General features: G+C 59.1%; 3 protein-coding genes across 3 annotated transcripts in view; 2 read left to right on the top strand and 1 right to left on the bottom strand.

Annotated features, from left to right (window-relative positions):
• Positions 1-17,322, top strand: part of CSPG4 (chondroitin sulfate proteoglycan 4) — a 21,442-nt gene extending 4,120 nt beyond the window's left edge. The window contains exons 2-10 of the mRNA XM_026052654.1: positions 4,208-4,371; positions 7,015-10,596; positions 11,383-11,862; positions 12,159-12,335; positions 13,949-14,147; positions 14,231-14,365; positions 14,440-14,594; positions 14,722-14,905; positions 15,352-17,322. Of these exons, the coding sequence (XP_025908439.1) occupies positions 4,208-4,371; positions 7,015-10,596; positions 11,383-11,862; positions 12,159-12,335; positions 13,949-14,147; positions 14,231-14,365; positions 14,440-14,594; positions 14,722-14,905; positions 15,352-17,249 (6,974 nt within the window). The 3' untranslated portion in view covers positions 17,250-17,322. The remainder of the gene's footprint in view (positions 1-4,207; positions 4,372-7,014; positions 10,597-11,382; positions 11,863-12,158; positions 12,336-13,948; positions 14,148-14,230; positions 14,366-14,439; positions 14,595-14,721; positions 14,906-15,351) is intronic.
• Positions 17,323-20,253: 2,931 nt separating this feature from the next.
• Positions 20,254-24,099, bottom strand: SNX33 (sorting nexin 33). The gene is made up of 2 exons (XM_026052674.1): positions 22,289-24,099; positions 20,254-20,914 (listed from the first exon to the last, which is right to left on the bottom strand). Exons 1-2 carry the CDS (start codon positions 23,721-23,723, stop codon positions 20,661-20,663), a joined length of 1,689 nt encoding a protein of 562 aa, XP_025908459.1. The 5' UTR covers positions 23,724-24,099; the 3' UTR covers positions 20,254-20,660.
• SNUPN (snurportin 1) overlaps positions 23,816-24,254 on the top strand; it is a 9,204-nt gene continuing 8,765 nt past the window's right edge. Inside the window, exon 1 of the mRNA XM_026052642.1 lies at positions 23,816-24,001. Within this exon, the coding sequence (XP_025908427.1) occupies positions 23,816-24,001 (186 nt within the window). The remainder of the gene's footprint in view (positions 24,002-24,254) is intronic.

The raw sequence follows: 24,254 nt of genomic DNA, 5'->3' as shown, positions 1-24,254 counted from the left end.
GGAGAGGAGAGGAGAGGAGAGGAGAGGAGAGGAGAGGAGAGGAGAGGAGAGGAGAGGAGAGGAGAGGCTCCTTCCATGTCCCTGCCTATTTGCTTCCCTTTTCCACGGTTTTCTGCCCCTGCCTGAGCACTGGCTGCTCCATCCTCCCCGGCTTGGCTCTTCCCAAGCATCTCGCTGCATGTAGGGCTGGGAAACGGCCGAGCCAGGGCCAAGGCAAATGGAAACGGGCCCTTCTCCAGCTCCTGCTGTTTGTTTACTGCAGGCGGGATCGCTCCGGTAACGTTTGGCCATTCCAGGGATGCTTGCGAGCATSGCCTGGCTTTGCTCTCCTGCTCTGCAAGCCGTGTCCTGGGAGGACACCTTCCTGCTGGCCACCACACTGGGCTGCGGAGACGCCGGGGACCAGTCTCTGAGAGCAGGATCCAGGGGCACACGGGGTGGGTCCAACGCCGCCTCTGGGCTCCGGCTGCGGGAGCGCAGGCCAGCGTGTGCAGGGCGGAGCCGGGAGAGAGCCCTGCGGCCAAGAGGAGCGAGGACGGCGAGAACCACCGCGCCGCAGCACGGCTCGCAAACCGCGGCCGCCGGGGCTGAGGCAGACTTTCCAGGCCAACTCCGGCGGCTGGCAGCCTGCGTGCGCCTGAGTCACGCTGCGGGCGATGGCACAAAGCCCCTGTTTAGCCCTGCGCTGCCCCAAAACCTCCACCTTCCCGCCTGCTGCTCCTGGGGCGCCGCTTGCAACCCAGGGCTGATTCCCGGTGTCCCAGCGGAACGCTCCAGCCACGTGGAGCTGCACTGGGACACGCGTGCGCGACGTGCTCGCCAGATGTGAGCTCCCTCACCACGCCAGCAGTCTAACCCGGCCCCCGCTTCCTCTCCCCACAAAACGGCCCATTTTGTTTAACCCCCGAGCTGCCGCCCAGGTGGGAGGTCCAGAGACCCCAGGAGGTCTCAGTGCTGGCAGAGGTTGGGCTAGGCTGCACCTGCAACACATCTCTGCTTTTAAGAGCTATTGACCTTTGCAAGGGTGTCCGGCCAAACACGCCGGGTCTCGCTCTGCAGTGGGTGCACGGGGCTGGGTGCAATGGGTGCTCGCATGCTGCTCTCGCCCCAGGTGGGCTGCGGGGGTCCAGCAAGGGGCTTGTTTTCAGGCGACCGGAGAAAACAACGTGGGCTGCAAAGAGGTTCTTTACTAGTTCAAGCTGTCAGGCAGCAGCCCAGGAGGCCGGGAAGGAGAGCGGGAGAGGGAGCGCAGCTGGGGAGTGCGTGGGGGAGAGCGCAGCGGCCAGGGCCASCGGAGGAGCCGGGGGTCAGAGGCAGCTCTGCGTGATGCTACGGGGACCGGCACGGTAACGMAGCTGGTGTCGGGGCATGCGGGTTCTGACCCCTCCGCGTGCACACGAGCATGGCCCTGGCTGGCAGCGCAGCRCTGGTGTTTGCCTTAGCTGCCTTGCAAGCAGCTCATTTCCTCCCCTGGCCAGAAATAACCCCCTTGCATAAAGCGATGGGAATGCGCAGCATAATGAAGCCTTTCTCATGCAGCCCGCGGGCCAGGGGACTGCCCGAAAGGCAGCGCACAGCATCGCAGGCGCGTGCTGCGACGCCCGGGCACAGCGGCTGCTTGCTGCCTTATAAAGCCATAGGGGAAAAAAAAGAGAGACCTCGGGAGCAGGCTGGAAACACGTTCCTGCTGACAGCGCCAGCCTGGAACGCCCCTGTGTGCCCATCGGGCCAGCGCTGGGGCTCCTGCCCTGCTCCACTGCTCCCGGCTGGCACACTAGGCTCCTTGTTGGTGGAGCRGCGGCCGCGTGAGCCCGGGGCTGTTTGCAGCCCCCGGGAGCCTCCGCCTGTTTTTCCGACGGGAGGAAAAGCTGTGCAGCTGGGGCAGGAAACCGCTGTGAGCAGCTGGCACTGTGCATGCGTGCAGCAGCCCTGGCACCCTCTGCGATGCTCTGGGTGCAGCTAAGGAGCCGCTTTAATGAAGTGCCTTCCCCTCCTGGCAAGCGTGCACGTGCCCGCAGCCCCGTGTTTTCCCTTCTTCTCCTTTTCCCTATGCAAAATAYGAAGGCACAGCCTCTAATCTGCTGGCAGCCGTACGGCCGCTCGGAAAGTGTGAGCAAGCGCCTTCCCGGGGCCTGGCGAGCAGGGGAGGTTCCCRGCGGCGGGATGCTCGCAGCTGGGAACAGGCTGTATCGGAGCTGGGGGCTGAGCTGCTCTCCCGCTGGGGCCAGGATACTCCTTGGGAAGAGCCCAGTGTGCACTGGCCTCCTGCTCACTGTAGACTGAGCTCTTGGCCACTTCTTTCGGGGTATGAGGGCTGTATGGGTAGCATGGTCCCTACATCCCAYTCCTCATCCCCTTGCGTGTCAGGGACCAAGCAGGTTAGGTGCTGGCCGAGGCAAAGAGCAAACTAGTCCCTGCAGAGCTCCCTGACAGCAGCTCTGCAGCATCCAGCTGGAGGCCGCATTTTCCAGATTATGAGAAGCCACAAAGGGAAAAAAAAAAAAAAAAGGAAAATCACAGTATGAGCTGGGGCGCGGACTGCACACACATGGGTGGAACCCTCGGAGGGAGCCAGACAAGGTGTGCAGGCGACAGCCCTGCACATGCATGCGCCTTGGCGCCTGGCCTTGCAAAGTCCCCCTTGCAAGACGCCACGACGGCCCTGCCTGCAAAACGTGGGGCTGGTGAGTGCAGCACAGCAGCCCCTGCTCATCCTCACCGGCACCCATGGCAGCACAGGGTGGTTCAGGAGAGGACAGTGACCTTTATGGTTTGTGTGGAGAGTAGTCAAACCGCAGTGATTCACTGACAGGAGGCGCCTGCCAACCACAAACACCAGGAAATGATGAAAAATGCCCTGGGCTGGGCCAAAGGGCTACTCCTGGAGCCAGCTCCCTATTTCCATGCTGCCATTTCATCCCTGCAGGTTGGAGGGTACAATGCTTGCAACACCGCATGGAATCTCCCCGTGCCACCCAAAGAGGGGAAAGGCAGCATCACCAAGTCACATAGACCATGCCTGGGCCAACTTTGGAAGAGGTCGTGCACATGTATAAACTTGAGCACAGTAGGCTTTGCGAGTGGTTACCATACACATATACTCACCCCTCAAAATGCCCACTCTGTCTTTCTGCATCTCGYGGGACTCTCCAGTGCTCCTGCTTCATGGCACAGCTGCAGAGTTAACTCCAGCGTGGGGCACTCCAGGTTTTGCGGTGTTCGGAAGAGCACGTAGCCATGTGTCATGGACATACACATGTGCCTGGGCACAATGTGCACATGGGCATTTGGATGGTTCAAAGATGTGAGCACTCTAAAATGGAGCTGTACCAGCTCTATAGCTGCCCCACGCCTTTAATTCTGCATGGGCGCAGTGACACAGCCTGTCATTACACGACCACATGCCATTGCACTGAGTCCCTCTAATTCTAACGTACACTGGCTGCTGAGCCCTGGCCAACGGCAGCGTTAAACACTGCGCTGGAGAGGAGGTTTTTCCATGACGTTACATCCACATATGGATCTTCAGCACGCACCTTGGTTTCTCCAAAGCAGCCCCTGTTGGGTGAACATTGGCAATGGATCCATGTTCAAGCCATGATGAAGTAGGGAGCAGGAGGAGCGCAGTGGCTGCTCACTTGCCAGCTTGGGGCTCTCCATGCAGGAGAGAACAGGGATTTCCACCAGTTGGGAAATCCAGGCAGCAATGGGAAAGCAGTGTTTGGCTAACAGCTCAGTCTCGAGCACTTGGAATGGCCACATGTCCACATGATGGCTATGGCAASTGGCCAGGCAACGAGAGGGATAATCTCCCAAACAACAATGCACCCAACGCTAGAAACCGCAGCGACGGATGACAACCCACCGTACAGGGCCGGGATGGGGCCATAGCAGGGATCGGGGATGGATTCGGGATCGGGAAGGGATCCGCTGGCCCCATCTTGTGGCCATGGACGGCAGCTGCAGCTCCTGTGTCCGCTCCTGCAGGGTGGGAAGAAGCCGGACAGCAGGAATCGGCAGTCAGCGCTCGCAACTTTCATTAGTAATGCGCATGGGATTGGATGCAAAAGCTCTTTTCTTCCAGCTGGCACATTGCAGTGCCTTGTACGAGGGAAAACTGGCTTTGGGCACAGCCYGCAAACACCCTGGGGACAGACGGATAACTCGCGCGCCCTTCCTCGCGTGACCCTCTCCTTCCTCCGCACAGCTTCTTTCTTCGGGGATGGCTACGTGGAGATGCCGCTGGCGGACGCCTCGCGCACCGTGCAGCTCCACCTGCAGCTGTACACGAGCCAGCGGGACGGGCTCCTCTTCCTGGCTGCGGGGCAGCCCGACCATCTCCTGGTGGAGCTGCGAGCCGGCAGCCTGCAGGTTAGCGCCGTGTCCAGCGGCAATATTTGCTCTCGGGCCAAACCTTGGGAAGGTGGGAGAAGAGGCGGAGTTCACTGGAAACAACCTGGGYTCTTTCCCTGGAGCAGAGCCCCAGGAGCCGATTCCAGCCCCTGAAATTAGGTGGCAGGTCTGAACWGACCTCTCACTTCTTTGGGTGCAAGGATGAGGGAGCAGCACCTGAAACGGGCAGYCAAGATGATTAAATGGTCCACAAGTGCAGGTAGGCAAGTTATTAAAACTCCTAGCAGAGCAAGCAAAGAGTTTCCAGGGGCATCAGAGGATAGTGGACATAATCCTGGGAGAGGATCATCTCAGGGCCATTAGATGCACGTGGAGACACTCAAAACTTGAAACCCATGTGCTTGGCACAGCTAGGGTCATGCAAGAAGGGATAAACCAAGGAGAGGTTTTACCCAGAGGTAAAAGAGACCTTCTCCATAGACCAGCCAGGGCATGAGAGAGGAGGAGGACAGAAGAATAAAAGTATCTTTTGTGGTTATGGCATTTGCCATGAAATGGAAGAACAGGACACATGTAGCAGATGTCCCCTCCTCTCCCATGGCACAGGAGCCACCCGGGCAGGGTCATATGCCGCATGGAAGCAGAGGATGAGCTAGGGATCTGGACAAGCAGCTGGATAGAGGTTTCYCTGGTGCAGGACAGGTTGGGAGAGTTCTCGCCTGGCCCCTCTGCTAACCCTCTACTTAAGCAGGCTCCAGGACTGCTCCTTGTGGGAGTCTGTCCCTGCCAAGGAAGCCAAGCCTGCTATTTCCCTCGCTGGTTCCCAGGCTGATGGCCTAGAGGGTTACGGAGATGGGCCAAGGCATAGGAAATGAGGCCTGGAAGGCCATCCAGCAGGCCTGGATGGGCAGGAAACAGGGAAAGCAGAGTAAGCACTTGGCAGAGCTCCCATGAGGGAGGAGAGGCTGGCAGCAGGATGGGAGTGGGAGGAGAACTGCAAAGCAATAGGTCAAAGTGAGGAGCTCATTGAGAAAGAGAATCATAGAATCACAGAATGCTCAAGGTTGGAAGGGACCTCAGAGGTCATCGAGTCCAACCCCCCTGCTCACGCAGGGTCACCTGGAGCACGGGGCACAGGCTGCGTCCAAGCGGGTTTTGAAGATCTCTGGAAAAGGAGACTCCACAACCTCTCTGGGCAGCCTGTTCCGGGGCTCTGTCACCCTCACTGTCAAAAAGTGTTTCCTTAAGTTCCTGTGGAACTTTTGGTGCYTCAGCTTGTGGCCGTTTCCTCTAGTTCTATCGCTGGCCACCACTGAAAAGAGGCCTCCCCCTCCTCCTCACTGCCTCCCTTGAGGTATTTATACACGCTGATCAGGTGCCCCCTCAGCCTTCTCTTCTCCAGGCTGAACCGGCCCAGCTCTCCCATCCTTTGCTCACAGGGCAGATGTTCCAGGCCCCTGATCATCCTCGTAGCCCTGCGCTGGACTCTCTCCAGCAGCTCCACATCCCTCTTGTCCTGGGGAGCCCAGAACTGGACACAGTCTCCAGATGTGGCCTCACCAGGGCTGTGTAGAGAGGGACGATCCCCTCCCTCGACCTGCTGGAGACGCTYTTCTTAATGCACCCCAGGATCCCGTTGGCCTTCTTGGCCACCAGGGCACACTGCTGCCTCATGGTCAATTTGTCATCCACCACGATGCCCAGGTCCCTCTCTGCGGGGCTGCTCTCCAGCAGGTCCACCCCTAATCTGTACTGGTGTCCAGGGTTATTCCTCCCCAAGTGCAGGACCYTGCACTTGCCCTTGTTGAACTTCATGAGGTTTCTCGCCGCCCAGTCCTCCAGTCTGTCCAGGTCCCTCTGGATGGCAGCACAGCCCTCAGGGCTATCAGCTATTCCACCCAGTTTGGTATCATCAGCAAACTTGCTGAGGGAGCACTCCAGCCCTTCATCCAGGTCGTTAATGAATAAGTTGAACAGACCGGACTGAGGACCGACCCCTGGGGGACACCGCTAACTACAGGTCTCCAACTAGACTCTGTGCCACTGACTACCACTCTCTGCACCCTGCCACTGAGCAAATTCCTAATCCATCTCCCCGTCCACTCATCTATCCCACACCTTCGGAGCTAGCCCAGGAGGATGCTGTGAGGAACGGTGTCAAAAGTCTTGCTGAAGTGAGAGGAAGTGAGGGGAACATGGAGTGAAGAAGTGAGAGGAACACGGAGAGTGGTGGGGAGAGGGGTGCAGCCAGGTATAGAGGTGGGCTCTTTGGATTTCACTGTTCAGGTTTGTCTAAGCCCTGGGAATGCACCTGCTTCTGCTCATGTACAGGGACAGGTCTATGAAGAGCTCACGGTCCCAGTTTTGAGGCCAGGTCCTCAGAGATGGGGCCAACCTGCCAGGGCACCAGAAGGGACAAGTGAGAGAGGCTCTGATCTCGTAGTCCTACAGAGCTAGGCTCAGCACAGACACTGGTGTAGAAAGAGAACCTCAAGGCTACCTCCCAAGCTGATTCAGAGCTGATGTTCTGCAGTCTCAGCAGCCTGTTCTGCAAATGGGGTTCTCAAGATATAAGCCAGCCACAACCATCTTTGTTTCCCCAGATACCGTCCTGCTTGAGCTGAGGTTCTAGTTCCCGTTTTTTCTTGCTCTCCCTTGCAGGCCAGGCTGCRGTTGGGCTCAGAGGAGGTGATGTTACAGTCCCCAGCAGAACTGCAGCTCAACAACCTGGCAAAGCATGATGTGGTGCTGTTAGTGGAAGATGGTAGGATGATGCTGACCATTGACAACCTCTTTAACAGCTCTGTGGACATTATGGGACCCGTACGAGAGCTGGACATTCAGTATGGCCTCTACGCAGGTGGGACAGGGATCCTTGACCTGCCATATCTTTCTGGGTCCAGTTCTCCCTTCAGAGGTTGCCTCCACTTGGTGACATTCAATGGTCTGGATGTCCTCTCCCCTCCGACTTCTGACAGTAGCTCCAAGATATTCCACCGGGTTCAAGAGGGGTGCAGTACGCAGTTCTCTGCTGAACCTGATGACCCTTTTGGGTTCCTAGGACCACACTCTTACATTGCGTTTCCCACCTGGAACGCAAAAGAAGAAGGGACCATTGAATTTGTGATAACAACAAGCATAACCCAAGCACCGCTCATCTACCATGCTGGGTTGGAGAATGACTTCTTCTACCTGGAAATCTCCAATGGACGCCTGAGAGGTTTTGTCGAGAAGGGAAATGGCATCATCGTCCTGCACAACAACATCTTCATCAGCGATGAGCAGCAGCATTATGTTAAAGTCCACACGGATGTCCACAAGCTTGAGATACTAATTGACTACTACGCCTCAGCCACATCGAACCGGGGCATCAACAACTATCTGGACCTTCAGGGGAACCTCTTCATTGGAGGTATGAATGAAAAGGCTTTGCAAAGGCTGAGGGAGCACGACYTTGCCTTCATGTCAGTGGGGAGCACAACAAACAACTCGTTTGTTGGCTGCTTGGAGGACCTGAGGATAAACYTGCAGAGGAGGAGTCTGCAAGATGCTGTGATCACCAAGGACATTACATCTGGCTGTGGAAAGCAGGAGCAGTACTGGGAATATGATGAAGTATACGAACAGGATGAGGCACCCACCTCCCCTCCTCCTGATATCTGGCAGGGAGCCCCCGGCCTGGTGGCAGAACCATGCAGGCCGGACAACAGCTTCCCTCCCGCCTTTGCCAACATCAGCAGACTGCTGCACGTCAGCCCCCTCATTGTCTCAGAAGGAGGAGCAGCCTTCTTGGAGTGGAAACATGCCCAGCCGACGATAGACTTGAACCTTGCAAACATTCGGCAGTCCCAAATCCTCTTTAGCATCACCAATGACCCTAGGCATGGGCATCTGGAGCTGGATGTCCCTGGATCCAGGAGCAGAAGGAAGTTTACTTTACTAGATATTGTGAATCGAAAAGTCAGATACATCCACGATGGCTCTGAAGGACCCATGGACCAACTGATGCTGGAGGTAACTGTAACTGCCCAGCAAGGGATCCCCGAGTGTCTGCGGCAAGGACAGATGTACCTGCTGCCCATAATGATCAACCCCATCAATGATGCCCCTCAGGTGATATTCCCTCACGGGGATCACATGACAATCCTGAAGCACACACGGAAGCATCTGACCACAGACATCCTGCAGGCCTTGGATGATGACACTTCCTGCGATGATCTTGAATTTCAGCTGCATGGAAGCCGACTGATGGAGGACGGTTATGTAGAGTATGACTTTCACCCCGGAGTGCCCATTGAAGAGTTTTCCTGCAGGGACTTGGAAGCAGGCAACATAGTCTACGTGCACCAGAGTGGGACAAATCTGCAGCTCACCTTTCAAGTGAGCGATGGATCTGTCCCAAGCCCCATGGCCACCCTGAAGATCCTTGCTATAGAGCCTGACATCCGCGTGCACAACAACACTGGCCTCTTTGTCTCCCAAGGAGGGGCTGCACGCATTACTACAGCCAACCTATCAGTGGAGACAAACGCCGTGAAACAAAATGTTGCCATCCTGTATGGTCTCATGGAGCCTCTCAGGTACGGTGAAGTCCAGAAACAAGGGAGTGTGGGAGGGGAATGGAAAAAAGTTGAGTCTTTCCACCAGCAAGACCTGGAGCAAGGACGCATCCAGTATTTCAGCACAGATCCAGAGCACTGGTTGGAAGATGTCGTGGAGAAGATGAGATTCAAGGTTCAGGTTGGACAGAAGATTTTGCAAAACAACACTTTCCTCATCAGGATCAAAAGAGCTACCATTAAGATGAGAACCATGATCCCTCTCCAGATGAAGAACAAGCGGCACAAAAACATCACCAGTAAGGAACTGGAGGCAATGTTGGAAGATCCAAATGCTCCCCCAGTCTCTTTCCAATATGTAATAATCCAGGCTCCCAAAAAGGGAAACTTGGAGTTGCTTGGCAACAGGCTGACTGAAGGCTTCGGATTCACCCAAGATGACCTGCAAAGAAACCATCTAAGCTACAGTGCAACCATCAGGAACTCCAGGCAAGCTGAGGACACCTTCCAGTTTCGCATCCGTGCTGGGGACCAGCACTCTCCTGTGTACACCTACACAATCAGTATAGGCGGGGACCCTGATGCACCAGCCCTGACCAATGTCCTTCTGTCTGTGCCAGAAGGTGGGCAGGCCATCATCTCCAGGGACCACTTGTTTGTGCAGAGCCTTAATAGCATGGACTATCTCTATGAAGTAATTGAAGGGCCAGCGCACGGCAGGCTGGCTTGGGCCACATCCCAAGGCTGGTCCTCCAGTGAGGAGATCACAGAGTTCACCAATGAGGACATCCTCCGGGGCAGACTGCTCTACCAGCATGACGACTCTGAGACCCTGGAGGACGATATCCCCTTTGTAGCGATCAAGCAGGACGAGGGCAGCACCGAGCCTGATGCAGAGGAGGTGAGAGGTGTTTTCAGAGTATCCATCCAACCTGTCAACGACCACCCTCCTGTCCAGGTGGTGAACAAGGTTTTCAATGTGGTGCGCAATGGACAGCACCTCCTGACAACGGATGATATCGCCTTCACCGATAAGGACTCCGGCTTCTCAGATACGCAGCTGGTGCTGGCAAGGAAGGATATTCTGTTTGGCAGCATCGTCTCTGTCGATGACAGAAACCACCAAGTCTATAGGTTCACACAGGATGATTTGAGGAAGAAAAAGATCCTGTTCGTCCATTCAGGGGCGGACCGTGGCTGGATTCAGCTACAAGTCTCAGACGGCCTCCACCAAACTACTGCCCTCCTGGAAGTTCAGGCTTCAGACCCCTACATCAAAATAGTCAACAACACTGGCCTGGCCATCCACCAAGGGGGCCAAAGGCGTATTGACTCCTCTGTCCTCAACCTGGAGACCAACATGGACATCAGGTCTGATGAAGAGATACGATTCCTGATAACTGCTCCCCCACGGTGGGGGACTGTGCTGAGAGGGGAGCAGCCAGTCATGGCTTTCTCTCAAAGGGATCTCCTAGCAGGAGAGATTGCTTACCGCCACAATGGGAGCAGGAATGCCCAGGATGAGTTCCAGTTCACTGTGGAAGCAAACAAGGTGGTGGTGGATGACACGTTGGCCATCACTGTGTTCTTGGACACCCATCCCAACCCCCTGCGCATTATGAACCTAAAGGAGATACATGTCTTCCAAGGAGAAGCAGCTGAAATCAAGGAAGAGCACTTATCAGTGAGTATCCTACTTTCTAATCATTCCCCAAGCCAGCACCTCCACTTCGGTTACAAAGCAAGGGGAAGCCACCTCCTGCTCATAGACCCTGGAAAACCTTCCTTGAAGGCTAAAACATCCTGCTGATGGGTTGGAAACCCATCAATGCAAGCAGATCACCCAGAACAGAGCACTGACTTGCCCAAAGCACCTTCAAAAAATTAAAGGGAAGCTCCAGGTCCCAAAGGAGGCATTTCCAAACTCCACCCATGCTCAGTACTGGAGGACATGCCTTTGATGTAGCCTGTGGTCCCACTCTGTGGTACCTCCTTGGATACCTCCTTGTTATGAGAGGAATGTATGAGAGAAAGGCAGAAGTAGTTCCGTAGCTCTTCCTTATCCCTTCTTTATAGGGCTATTTATTAAGGTAGAGTCATGACTTGCATGGTGAATGTCCCTGCAYCTAACACTGCACACCGGTGCAGAGCAAGAGCAGGTGCCCACGGTCATGCCTCCCCAAGGCTGCTTGGCATTTCCATTTCCAGGATGTTTCTAACTGTCACTGCAGTAATTCCAGGACAGGCCTGGTTTAATTTTGCTCTAGGAACAGCCAGAGCAGCTGAGCAGAAGCTGTATCAGCTTCTAAAGGACCCATGTGGCCATTATGAGGTGTGTATCCCAGAGCTGTGGCAAACAAGGCTGGTCTTCATCTTTGCACAGCTATTACCGGAGAGGTTTATTTGAGGTGTTTATGGCTGGGGAGGTGCAYGGACCCATTGCTCACCCTGTGTCTCCTTGCACACTCAGGTTGCCCATGAGGAGATCCCTCCCCAGGACATCATCTACCTGGTGACCAGCCCMCCAGTCTCAGGCTTCCTAGTGATGGTTCAGCACGGCCAAGAKTTGAATGAGCCACCCAGCTTGGATCCAATCCAGTCCTTCACCCAGGAGGACATCAACAGCGGCAGAGTGCTCTATCTGCACTCCAAGCCGGAGGAGCCGCGTGATCGCTTCGTCGTGGACATCACAGCCAGGGGGGCAGATCCACTGCAGGGGGTCGTAGTGAGCCTGGCCGTGCTCCCCATTGCGGTCCCCCTGCACGTCCGCAACTTCACAGTGCCAGGGGGCAGCTCCGCCACGCTCTCCGCCGAAATCCTCAGCATCCCTAGCACCTACTTTGCAGCCSTTGGTGTGGAGTTCAGGGTGCTGGAGCCCCCCAGGTTCGGCACCCTGCAGAAGCGCCAGCAGCCCCAGGAGCACGGGCTGCGCATGTTCACCTGGAGCGAGGTACGGGAGGGTCGACACCGCGGGGCTGCACTGCAGACAGGGCACACGGGAACAGTTTGGACCTTAGCAGCGTAGCCAGTGGGTGTTTAGATGGTTCTGGAAGAACCAGAGCAGARTCGGTCCTCTGCATCACATCAGAGCTGGCTTGGGATGCAGGGAGGAAGGCAGTGGGCAGAGCACCCACGATGGGTGCCAGGAGAGGAACCCTCCCCAGCTTTGCACCAGACCAGTCCCTCTCAGGCAGCTGACCTCCCTGCCTCTCTATGACAGAGTATTCATGCTGTCCCTGCCCACAGGTGCAGAACGGACTCATCCAGTACCGGCAGGATGGTCCCCAGGCCCCAGGTGACAGCTTCACCCTCCTGGCCAACGCCACAGCCGTCAACCGCCACAGCCAGCCTCGCACCGTCTTCGTCAGCATCCTGCCCCGCCGCAGCCAGGGCCCCCGGCTGCGCGTCAATGCTGGCCTGCAGGTAACACAGCTGCGGGGAGGGATTCACAGAGACCTTTCCTGCGGGTCCAGGCAACATTCCAGGTGGAATTCCCAGCTTCTGGGCCTGCTGGCTGCTGCATTGATCTTCCTCTTGCTGGCGATGCTGAAGTCGTCCACAAGATGGGAGCATCCCCACGCAGGCTCCTCCGGCATCCGCCTCCGCCACGAGCCCCACAGCCCGCTCTGGAATTAAAACGTCACCACTCCAGAGCCGGAGCAGCCCAGAGCACAGCTCTCCAGCGCCCAGCCCACAGCAGCGTCATCCTCCCTCCTTCCCAGAGTTATGGCTGCAAGCACAGGGATCATCTTAGGGAGAGACTGGGAACGCCCCGTGGGCTGATCGGCTTCCCTGGCCTCCATCTGTGCTCGCCTCTCCGTCCTCAGCAGTGGCCTTAGATCACCCTGATGGGACCAGCTAGGGCAGGAGCAGCTCAGCCGCGCCTGCTGCCCCAAGCYTCACGGTTAGAAAATACACGTAGTTGGAAAGTGTGTGGACGTAGCAGTCCAGTAGGATCGTTCTCTGCTTTCAAGCCCACCATCGCAGCATCCCTGGGTATTAGAGGGCCAGCAGCAAGGAAAGCAGGTGATTACGTCAAGCAGAGCCCAGCTGGGTGCTGTGATATCCAGAAGGTGCCCAAGGGCCTGCTCATCTTGGCAGGACTCTGGAGGAGGTGGCCAACAGAAAGGAGAACGTAGGCAGGGAGGAGAACAGGCTTCTTATATAGTGCACTAAGGGTGCTCCGTTATCTGCTGCAGCTGTCCCCRAAATCCCTACACTCCAGGCAGCAGAAGGTTAACCCTGTGGCTGTTGGGCTCTAGGATAGCGCCTCCCCKCCCAGTTCCTGCTCCCCTCCCAGGCATGTTGCTAAACCAAAAAGGTTAGAAGTATGGGAAAGGCCTCCAGATAAACTGTTCCCCCATTACAGAGGCACAGATCCATCTGCCTCTCCATTGCACTTATCAACCCTCCCGCTCTGTACCTGACTAAGGGCAACTGAGTGCCTGCAAATGCTCCTGGTCCTAAGCATGAGCCCTAGGAGGGGCTCAGGAGCAGAGCAATCAGTTCCTTGCCTTGGAGATAGTGGAGCGCTGAAGCGGAGCAGTACTCGGGAGACACCAGGGCATGCATGTGTTTGTGCTCTTGTAAGGGATGACTTCACCGTGGAAAGGTCAAGCCAGCTCCAGGACACGGATTGCTGTGGAGAGCGACACAGAGCCTGAGCAAACACAGGGAGCGGGTAACTGGAGCAGCAAGGCCTGAATAATTCAGTGGGGACGCGCAGCTCCAAGACACGGAGCCGGGCACACGTGGGCCACCTCAGCGTTGGTGCCTGCTGCAGCTGCCTCGCTTTGCGCGGCCATGGGGACATTTCCCTGGCTCCGAGGCAGCTGCCAATGGATTTAATTCCACTRTCCACACCCACACCCACTCTCGCAATGTTTTGGGATAGGCCAGTTGAAAAAAATAAGACGGGCGAGCTAGTGTGAGCTAACAGGGCCRGCGGCTGCTGTTGACACGTGCAGGATCCCGGGGCAGGAGTGGTGGGTCCGTGCGGGGTGGCTGGCGTCACGTAACCTCTCCCGCTGCCCCAGATGCAGGAAGGTGGCACTGCAGCCATCGGACCGCAGCTGCTGCGCGCCGAAGACGGGGACTCGGCGCCCGAGGATGTGGTCTACTCAGTGGAGCCGCCGGCCAACGGGAAGCTGGTGCTGCGGGCAGCACCCGGCACCGAGGTGCGGCAGTTCAGTCAGGCCCACATCGACCGCGGCCTCCTCCACTTCGTGCACCACGGTAGGGATGGCGCAGGGGCAGCCGCGACCCGGGCGCGCGTCCGCGTTGCCTGGGGTGTCTGCACAGCTCCACACTGTCCGCAGGGCCCCTGGATGGCGGCTTCGCCTTYGCCCTGTCGGATGGCGAGAACCTCTCGGCCGGGCACTTCTTTGTAGTGCGGGCACAGAGGGAGGCCCGCGTGGGTCTCGCCAGGAAGCAGAGCCTCACCGTGTGCCCAGGTAGGTATATCCACGGGGTGGAAGGGCGATGTGGTGGCCTCACTGTGGGTCTGAGCGTTGGCTCCACTCCGCAGGCGCCCGGCAGCCCGTCACAAGTGAGAACCTGCAGGCGGTGGCCGGAGGRGCGCCCGCTGCCAGCCTCTACTACAGCATGGAGCAGGCGCCGCGCCTGGGCCACCTGCGTGTGTCCCCCGGCGGCRGCGAGGCCAGGAACTTCAGCCAGGCCCAGGTGAGCCCTGCCGCGCGTGGGCATGTCTCCACGGGGAGCCTGTGCAGCCCCGCAGAGGGCTGAGACGAGAGGCGGGCACGGGCCTTCGCCACGCTCAGCCAAGGTGGTTGTTTTCTGCTCCCGCCAGCTGGATAGCGGGATGATCGTCTACGAGCACAAGATGCCAACACAGCCGTTCTGGCTCGCCCAGGATGCCATTCGCTTCCGCGTGGTCGCTCCCACGGCCATCTCTGATTCCTTCATCCTCCCCGTGCTCATATCGTTCGAGGCGAGGTGCCCCCAGCGCCCGACTCAGCTCTGGAGAAATGCAGGTAAGGAAATGAAAGGCTCAGGTTGTAGCTTGCCAGGCCCGTAAAGGCTGGCCTGGAGGAAACGAAAGGACAATCAAGCTTTCCCAAGGAGGTAACTTGGAGCTCATCTGTCCAAGGAAGAGGACCGTCCCATTTCCCTGGGCCCCTCCAAGCATGAGCTCCAGCATCATGCCAAGTAATGCCTAAMAAGCTGCTTTAACCTCTGTCCTGCGTCTTCCTGCAAAACTCTTTCCCCATGGCCCTGCCAGGCTAACAAATTGCTTCCCGTTTCTCCTCTCTTCCCCACTCCATTTCTTTACGCCTGTTCTCTCTCCTCTCCCCTATACCACACTCTCCTGGCTTTGCTCACATCCTCTGTGTCCTCCAGCAAATCCCTTGCCTGGCTCTTCCCCATACTCACAGGACTCTGGATTTTCTCTCTTTRTTTTATTATTTTTTTCCCCCAGGCCTCAGCGTTGGGAAGGCTCAAAGGGCGGAGATCAACACATCCGTGCTGGATGCCTCCAACATGCTGAGCCAAGCGCCAGGCCCGGAGAGGGCTACGCACGATGTCGTGTTCCTCGTCACGGCGCCGCCCAGGCAGGGACAGCTCTGGGTGGCCGGGGTGCCCGTGGACAGGGCACATCCCTTCTTCCTGCAGTCAGACCTGGATGCGGGGCGCCTGGTATACGCCCACCATGGGGACGGTGCTCCTGGAGACCATTTCCAATTCAAGGCTTGGCTCCGGCCCCGTGCAGAGCAGTCCATTCACCCTCCCCATGAAGGGGTGGTCATTTCGGAAGCTTTCAATATAACAGTGACGAGCAGCAAGAAGCCACCGCAGGTGGTGAAACGCCGAGAAGCRCTGCRGGTCCTCGCGGGCTCCTGGGTGCCRCTGTCCCCGCAGTATCTGAATGTAGCCAGCACAGATAGTTCCCCAGAAGAGATGGAATACCGCCTCCTCCAGAACCCCCTTGGCGGCTACCTGGCCCGCACGGATGATCACCAGGTGCCTATCGACCACTTCACCCAAGCAGATGTCAACGCAGGCCACGTGGTATTTGTGGCCGCTGGGAGCCGTTCCTCCGAGTCCTTAGTCCTGAGCGTCTCTGATGGCCACCATCCACCCACTCTGACCTCTCTGGAAATCACGGTGCTGCCTGCGGCGACAAGCCCAGGACGCCTCGTGCCACTGGAAGTATCACAGGGCCTGAACAAGGCCCCCATGTCCCGGAATCACCTCCTGGGAGCTGTCCAGCTAGGGCAACAGGATGTCCTTTACAGGATCACCAAGGGCCCAAAGTTTGGCCAAGTGCAAGTCAACCAAAGGCCGGTGCGGGCTTTCTCACAGAAGCAGCTGGATCAAGGGGAAGTGACTTTCACTTTCACCAACTTCTCCTCCCCGGAGGACCAATTCCACTTCCTGGCCACATCCCAGGCAACAAACAGGACCGGGGTGGTGAAYGTGACCGTCAAGGCCTGGGTCAAGGCTCAGCCAGGGAGCCTGTGGCCCAGGGGCASCACAGCGCTGCTGGACACCAGCATCCTCGACGCGAGCGAACTGGCCAACCGCACTAAGGACATCCCAGTATTTAAAATCCGCAGAGCTCCTCGAAGCAGCCGTGTCGTGCTGGTCTCAAGAGACGCGGGGCAACGCAGCCTCCCAGTCACCACCTTCAGCCAGCTGGAGCTGGAGCAAGGGCTGGTCGGTCTGGAGGTGCTGGACGCCGCGGAGGCCGAGCAGCCGCTGCAGAACGACAGCTTCGTCTTCGAACTTGCGGCCGCCGGCGTGCCACCGGCACTGGCGTCCCTGGTGTATGCCACCGAGCCATATAACGCCTCCAAAGCCTACGGTGTCATGCTGCTCGCGACCCCGCGGGCGCCCTTGCCACACACGCCGGGCCCCCAGCCCTGGGGCCCGGCGCGGAGCAGCCCCAACGCCAGCGAGCCAGGCGTCCCCGCCACCGCCTCGCCGGGCCAGGGTGCCACAAGCAGCCCCAGCCCTGCGGAGGGCAGCACCTTCCTCGGCTTCATCGAGGCCAACATGTTCAGCGTCATCATCCCCATCTGCCTCATCTTCCTCCTGCTGGCCCTCATCTTGCCGCTGCTCTTCTACCTGCACAAGCGCAACAAGACGGGCAAGCACCACGTGCAGGGCACGCCGGCGGCCAAGGCGAGGAACGGCGCCGTGCCCGACCAGGAGACCTTCCGCAAGACGGACCCCAACCAAGGCATCCCCCTAACGACTGTGAACTCCCTGGAGGCCAAGGGAGCGGGTCCTCCCAGCGCGCCGCAGGACCCCGAGCTCCTCCAGCACTGCCGGACTTCAAACCCCGCCTTGAAGAACAACCAGTACTGGGTGTGAAGGGCCCRGCGCAGAGGCGAGCGGCCACATCGACCCCAGCCAGGACCCCGCGGCCTCTCCACTTGCCCTGAGCACCTCCATCCTCTTCCTGGTCCTCCTCCAAGGGAGGCCGGAGGAGCCAGGGCTGCAGAGGCGGCTTGGGGCAGGGAAGGGGTTGCTGCAGAGGTGAGCAGGGCAGGGGGGATGTGGCACCACAGCAGCCCTAGAAAACGGTTTTCTTGGGTTGCCTCTTGACCACCCAAATGGCAGATGAGAGGGCAGCGCTTGCTCCAGTACCCCACAGACGCTCACGGGATGTTGGACGTGGCTCGGACGGCTCGCGCGGGGCTGCGGCTGGGACCGGTGCCGTCCCACATGCACGTTCGCTGCGGCTCCCGGTGCAAGAGGGAGGCCGAGGAGCAATTTGCACTGAGTCAGGCTTGGGATGGACGCTCCAAATTCCCCGGGGCGAGGCGGGCCGAGTCGCTGGCGGGAGGCTTGGAAAAAAAMCGCGGCGGCCGATGCCAAGGGAATTTGCGGAGTCCCCACCCCTCCGGAAAAACCGACTCGCTCCAGGCACCCACTGTGCGTCCCGCCGAGCAGTGYGGGCCGAGCACAGGGAAGGGGGCCTGGTTCCTCACCGTGTATTCCCACATGGCAGATGTAAACCAGAATAAAGTGCCTTTTCCGAGGTGCCTCGCGGGAGGTGTTGTCTGGAGGCAGCTCCCTTGTCTCTTCGTCCTCGCCAGCCCTCCCTTGTGCCCGCTGTGATGCAGAGCATCATTGCAGGGGGAATGGGCCAAGCTCTGGGCTCTTGCTCAATGTTTCCTCGGACTGACAGCGTAATAACGGAGCTAGGAAATACCCAGGGAAGAACAGGGGAAAAACTGAGCCCTGAGCTCAGGAGGCAACCCAACAAAAACACCCTGCCTTGCTCCAGATGAGAATGTCATCAGGGCTCATCACAAAACTGCTGCAAAAAAAAAAGCAATTCCTTCACATTTCCCCCCTCTAACCTCAAAGAAAACCAGGGCCCACTGCCCATGTGCTATCCCTCTTCCCAGCCCGGCAGCTTCCCTACTCCCGGCACCACAGGATTCTCCCACGGGCCCTGCTTTCCCCCTCGCCGCTGCAGAGCTGGAACATGGCCCACTTTGCAGCCAGCCTGCAAGATGCAGCGGGTTATTTTTAAAGCAGGTGGTTATATTCCCGCTGCCGGGAAGCAAGCACTTCTGGGGTCAGCGGAGGCCAGGCAGGGAACCTGGAAAAAGCCGTCAGAGGATGTGCTTTTCCCAGGATGAGCCGGAGCACGTGGCTGCCGGCAGGGGCCGTGYGGGAGGGACGGGAGCCGGGGCAGCACGGGGACATCCCTGTGTCCCGGGCATGTCCCGGCTGGCCCGTGTGCCRAGGGAAGGGCAGCGGAGGCCCTGGGAGCACCCAAGGACAGGCAGGATGCAGGCACACAAGGAGCCCCGCACCTCCGCATGCATCCATGGAGGGCAGGTAAAGCACTGCGGTGATTCATCCCGCTGTGACGGAGCGAGGGATGGGCCGAGAAAAGGCAAAGGCAAAAAGCGCAGGAGCCGGGAGCGGGGTGGCCGCGTTTCCTTTAACAGGCCCGGAAACGCCGCGGCTGTTCCCGAGGCAACGCGGCATCCGCCAGGAGCGCGGCCGCTCTCAGCACATCCCTCCGTGCCAGCCGTCCCCAAGCACCGCGCTCGGCCCGCGCCGTGCCTGGCACGGCCGCGCAGCGAGGGACGGGCACACGGCTCCGGACACGGGCGAGGCCACCGGGGACCCGTTCCCAGGCACGGATTCAACTGCGAACAAGTAATAATCGGCCAAACAGGTTTTGGAGGAGAGCAGCGCTCGCTTTGAAATCCTCTCCGGGAACTGCGCGAATGGGGGCGTTCCGCAAACAGGGAGAACTTGATTCCYGGCCCAGCTTCAGGCCAAGAGGCCCAAAGGCCGCAGGCAGTCGCAGCTCGGAAGCCMCCGAAGAAGGAGCGCTAGGATTTGCAGTGCAAATTCCTTCCAGCATTCCCGCTTCCTTTCCCTCCGGGAACCGCTGCCCGGCTCACGGGGTTGGCCCTTTGGAGTGGAGCAAAGGAAGCAAGATAAGAGGGAGCCTCCGGCATGACTGGACAGCAGTGTCAGGCAGCAGCCAAAGGAAAACTGGGCGTTTTTCCTCTTCCCAAGGCTGCGGAGGAGCCGCGGAGGCCGAGCCGGGCAGCGGAGGCTGGGCCCCAGCACGCCCGCTGCCAGGCCGCAGGCGGAAAAGGCAGGAATGTTAATGGGAAGCAGGTTCTCAGGGCCGAGGCAGCCTGGAGTCCTCACATCCCAGGATAGGCTGTGGGTCCCCYGATCCCCCCCAAAAACGGGCCAGGCCTGGTCGGCCTCTGCGCTCAGACTTATTTTATCCCTGGCGCATCGCCAAGCGGGCCTCGGTTTTCCTCCCTCTTGTTTTTTTTTTTCCAGACTTCTTGGAAAAGAAGGAGCCCGGAGCCAGGTCCCCAGGGAAAGCGGCGTGGGCACCTCCAGCCCTGCTGGCCGTGGGAGCTTCCTGTGCCCGTGGCGAGGAACRGCAGGTCCCGGGAGCCTCGCCGGGATGCAGCCTCCCCACGCCCACGGCACGGCTTCCTTTCCCTAAAAGATGGCTAAATCCCAGTGGGATGCTCAGACAAGCATCCCCTGCTCCCCCCCGTGGTCCCTTCCYAGGGAACCTGGAGCAGCTCCATTTTCCACAGACGTTTCTGGGATGTTGTGTTTTTTTCTACCGATGATTTTATTGAAAATGCTGTGGGTTGGGGTTTTTTTTTTTTTGGCTTTTTTCTCCTTTATCCCAGTTAACAGGCGTGCTTGAGAAAGAGATTTCCGTTTGCCTCTGTGCGTCTATTAAAAACTGATCGGTAAAAAGGCGGCAGAAACATTCGCGAAAAATGGAAAGTATCGAAAATATTTTGTGGGCAAAAAAATACCTCTTCTAAATAAAGATCTTTTCTTTTATCCATCAGAAAAGCTTGTAGTGTGCAAAACGTTGACTGCTTCGATTCCTGGTCCCACGGGGCTGGAACATACCCACCTCTCTGTTCCGGGAGGACAGGTGCCCAGAAAGCTAAGAATCACTAGACAGAGCTACCAGCATTGTTATCCCAATGTCCCTTCTCCACGGAAAATTCCCTGTCACAGGGATGGGACAGCCATTCCCGGGGAAAGAGGCCGGACGGCCCGCGGGAGACGGACGCACAATCCCTTCCCTGTGGCTTGGCCGCCTGCCGGGCCCGAGAAGACGGAATGAAGCCCAAAGGTTATTTGGTCACTAGCGTCACGAGTTGCCGTTCGTTCTCAGTCCATCACAGAGGTGGCGTGCGAGGCTCCGGGTCGGAAAGTGCGTGATTGCTGAAGGGCAGCGCGCGGGTGTGCCAGGCCCACCTAGAGGCTGTCGTACATGCGCAAGGTCTTCTCCAGCTGCTGGCTCACGCGCTGGTAGAAGATGATCTGCTGCTTCAGGTAGGACTGCATCATCCTCTTGAAGTCAGCGACGCGGCGCTCGTGGAAGTGGTTCATCTCGGCCTGCAAGGCGAAGCCCACCACGCGGCAGCGCTTGCGGATGCCGTCCGCCTCATCCTGGTCCATGCGGCCCTCGTCGCTCATCCGCTGGCTCTCCTTCACCTTGGCGAAGGCACCTGCCAAGGGGGGCATGGGGAAAGCGTGAGAGACCGCTGACCTTGCAGCATCCCAGCGCAGGGGTAAGCCCGGGCTTTGCCTAGAGCTCCAGCAGGGCTGGATGTGGCCACATGGATGCCCAGAGCTGACCTGGACACCTGGAAAAGCTCCTCGGGAGCGCCTGTGGAGAGGCAGGGTCAGGGAAAGGGGAGATGCGGCTTGTGCAAAACAGAGGCTCCTGTTCGTGACCAAAAAAACGTCAGGAATCTCCGTTTTTGCCAGCCACAAATACGGCGCAGCTGGAGCTGAGTGCCGGCAAACCACGGGAGCCATGTCGCAGTGCTGGGGTTATTTAGGGGAAAGCCGTCAGCTTCGGCCTCCCGGATCGCGAGCCTCTGCCGTTCTCCTTCCCAAGTCCTGCCCCATCACTGGGAAGGTTACGAGGCGCTCGGGATCCACGCTACGGCCAGGCCCAGGGGACAGGGCGCTCACTGAGGACCCCAGGAGAGAGGCAATGAGTTTTCCTTGGAGCTTAGCCAGAGCCAGTTGGGAAACAGCCTTCCCTCTGTGATGGGATGATGCTCCGACACCAGTTTTCTCCTCTTCCTGCTGATTTTTATGGCTCGGTTTCGAAAGAATCTGGGCTGGCTCTCTGCCCACGCTCCTCCCCCCGGCTGCGTGCTTGGAGATGGGCTGGAACGGGAGCAGGAGCCGTGGGGCTTTGCCCCTCTGCCCGCCCTGGTCGGGAGCACGGCAGCAGCTCTGCAGCGGAGCACGCAGGAGCTCCAAGGAAGGTGAGGTTGGAGGCCAAATCCTGCCTTCCATTCTGCCCCAGTTCCGTCCCGGATCCAGCCCCTCATCCCTTGTGGATGCACAAGCAGGCATGGGGGAAGGCGAGGACGCGGCCGGTCCCACTCCGGGCCAGCGCCATGCTCCCCAGCTGTGCTTTGGAGCCAGGAGGAGGTGTTTCCCGGCTGGGCTGAGTGTATGGACTTTGGCCCCGCCACAGGTGGCACACCTGGAAAACACCCTGAAACCGGCCCACAGCCTGGCCCGGAGCAGGCACCTCCGCCCAGGTGTCACAGTCCTCCCTGGCCTCCCCACGCACGACCAACACCGGGTCCCCAGGGCGCTCATCCCACTGTCCGGCTTCCCACGGGGCAGGGATATGTCCTGGAGTGACGCAGGCCTGGCTGTCCCCAGCAGGCTCAGTGCCTCCCCTCCGTCCATCCGGGGGGAGAACGGTGGGACATCCGCATCCCACATGCCGCCGACAGACCCTTGCAAGGGACTGGGCTCTACCCCATGTCCCCAAGACACACGGTGCCATGCGAGGACAGGCTGTCCCGGTGTCAGGGGGAAAGGATGCACTCCCTGGAGAACGGTCCTCTTACCTTTCTGGAGGTGGATGATGTCTGGGAAGTTGGAGAGGAGCCCCTGGTACAAAGAGAGAGTGTCCAGCATGAGGAACAGGTCATTCTTGGGCTGCTCGGCAAACATCTCCCCCACGGTCTCGTACGTCTTGCCTGTGTGGGAGATGGCGTTGTTAAGGGCGTCCGAGCTGTACGGCGGGTCCATGTGGAAGGAGTGACTGATGGCTTGGAAGGCGTTGCCCAGTTTCTGGAACTCCTTGCGGAAGCCCCCGACGTGCTTGCGCACCAGCTCCGAGGCCACGTTGGTCAGCTGCAGGACGCTGTCGTCCATCTTCTTGCTGAAGGCCTTGAAGGCATCCACGCGGTCCTCCACGTCCTGCAGGTCCTGGTGCTCCGTGGGGATCTGGAGGGTAAGCAGGAAGCTGGCGCCCACCATCTCGTCCTTCTCGGCCCGCCGTTTGCCCAGCTTCCACTGCTTCTCGTCGCGGCAGCAGAGGAAGTGCTGGAAGCCCTCGTACTGCGAGAGGACGGGGTGGCTTGTCATGTGCTCCATCCACAGGATGAGCCGCCGCTTGCGCTTCTCGATGAAGTCCTCCTCGAAGCGCCCCGTGGCTTGCTTCTCAGGCAGGTGGGGCACCGAGATCACCGTGAACTTGTGCAGGAGGCGGTTGTAGAGCCAGTCAAAGTGCTTGTAGCGCCGGTAGACAGGCGAGTTGATGTTGCTGGGGGTCAGCTTGTAGGAGATGTAGCTCTTGATGCCCTTGAACTTGGTTTGCTTGGTGGGGTCCTCCACAGAGCAGATGAAGGGGTGTGGGTTGGCCCTCCACTGGGGACCTCTGGAGCCCATCTCGATGTAATAGAGCTCCGCAATCTTGGACATGAGGGGCACATCACCCAGGATGAAGGCCTCGACGCCGGAGCGCACAAAGCAGGAGAAGCGGTTGAGGTTCCTCCCCACCACGCTGCCCCTCTTGGAGGAGCTCATGCTGTCCTGCCTCTCCAGCGGCACCTTGGGCCGGTAGCCGGCGTGCTGGTGGGCACAGGCGGCCGGGTGCTGCAGGCTGGGCGGCGGGTGCCCGTTGGCGCCCGGCGGCGCGCTCCGAGGCTCCTCCACCACCGTGCACGCGTCGTCCCAGTCATCCCAGTCGTCGTCGTCGTCGTCCTCAAAACTGCCCTGGTAGGAGACGCCGGCGTCGGCTGCGCGGAAGGACGAGTCGTGCCCAGGAGAGCCGGCAGGGCTGCTTGAGTAGTCCGTGTAGCCGGAGCTGGCCCTGGAGCGCAGGATTTCGACATAGGAGGCTGGGAAGAGGCCGGTCTCCCCGCGGCTGTTCTTGCCCTGCAACCAGCCATCCAGGGAGTTCTCGCTGAAGATCACGAGCTCCTCGTTCTCCCGGATGCTGATCTCCTCCTTGTTTTCACTCTGGAAGTTGTAGAGGGCTCTGGCTTTCAGCGCCATGACCCTTTCCCGGGGGACGCCGTAATGCAATCCCGTGGCAAAAAAAAAAAAGAAAAAGGAAAATCAGCAAAACAAGCCGCGCTGACGGCCTGATGGCGGCCGACAGCGACGCTGCTCAGCGGCTCCGGACCGAGAAAGGTTCCGCCGCTCCCGCGCAGACACACAGACGGGAAAAGGACACAAATCCCCGGAGCGCTGGCCCACGCTCCATGCATCCAAGTGACTCCGGAAGCGCGCTCAAGCACGGCATTCCCAGCACGGTGCGCCCCTTTGCCTACGTGACGCGCGCCCCAATCCCWGCCATGCTCCGGAGGATTTATCCCGCCGGATCGCTGCCGTTTCGCGGGGCCTTCCCGCAAAGGAAGGGCTCTTCTCCGTTTTTCTTTTTCCCCACGAAATCCACAGGGCTCCGGCGGGGCGGAGGAGCCGCACACCCGGCGCCGGCCGCTCCCGGCCGCGCTGTGGCGGGGCGGGGGGAGCCGGGGAGGGCCCGGGGGCCGGTGCCGGTGCCGGTGCCGGTGCCGGTGCCGG

The sequence above is a fragment of the Nothoprocta perdicaria genome, unplaced genomic scaffold (assembly GCF_003342845.1).
Source record: "Nothoprocta perdicaria isolate Ctin4 unplaced genomic scaffold, notPer1 scaffold_113, whole genome shotgun sequence".
Classification (NCBI taxonomy): Eukaryota; Metazoa; Chordata; class Aves; order Tinamiformes; family Tinamidae; genus Nothoprocta; species Nothoprocta perdicaria.
Note: the sequence above shows the minus strand (reverse complement) of the source record. Positions and strands in the feature narration are given on the sequence as shown.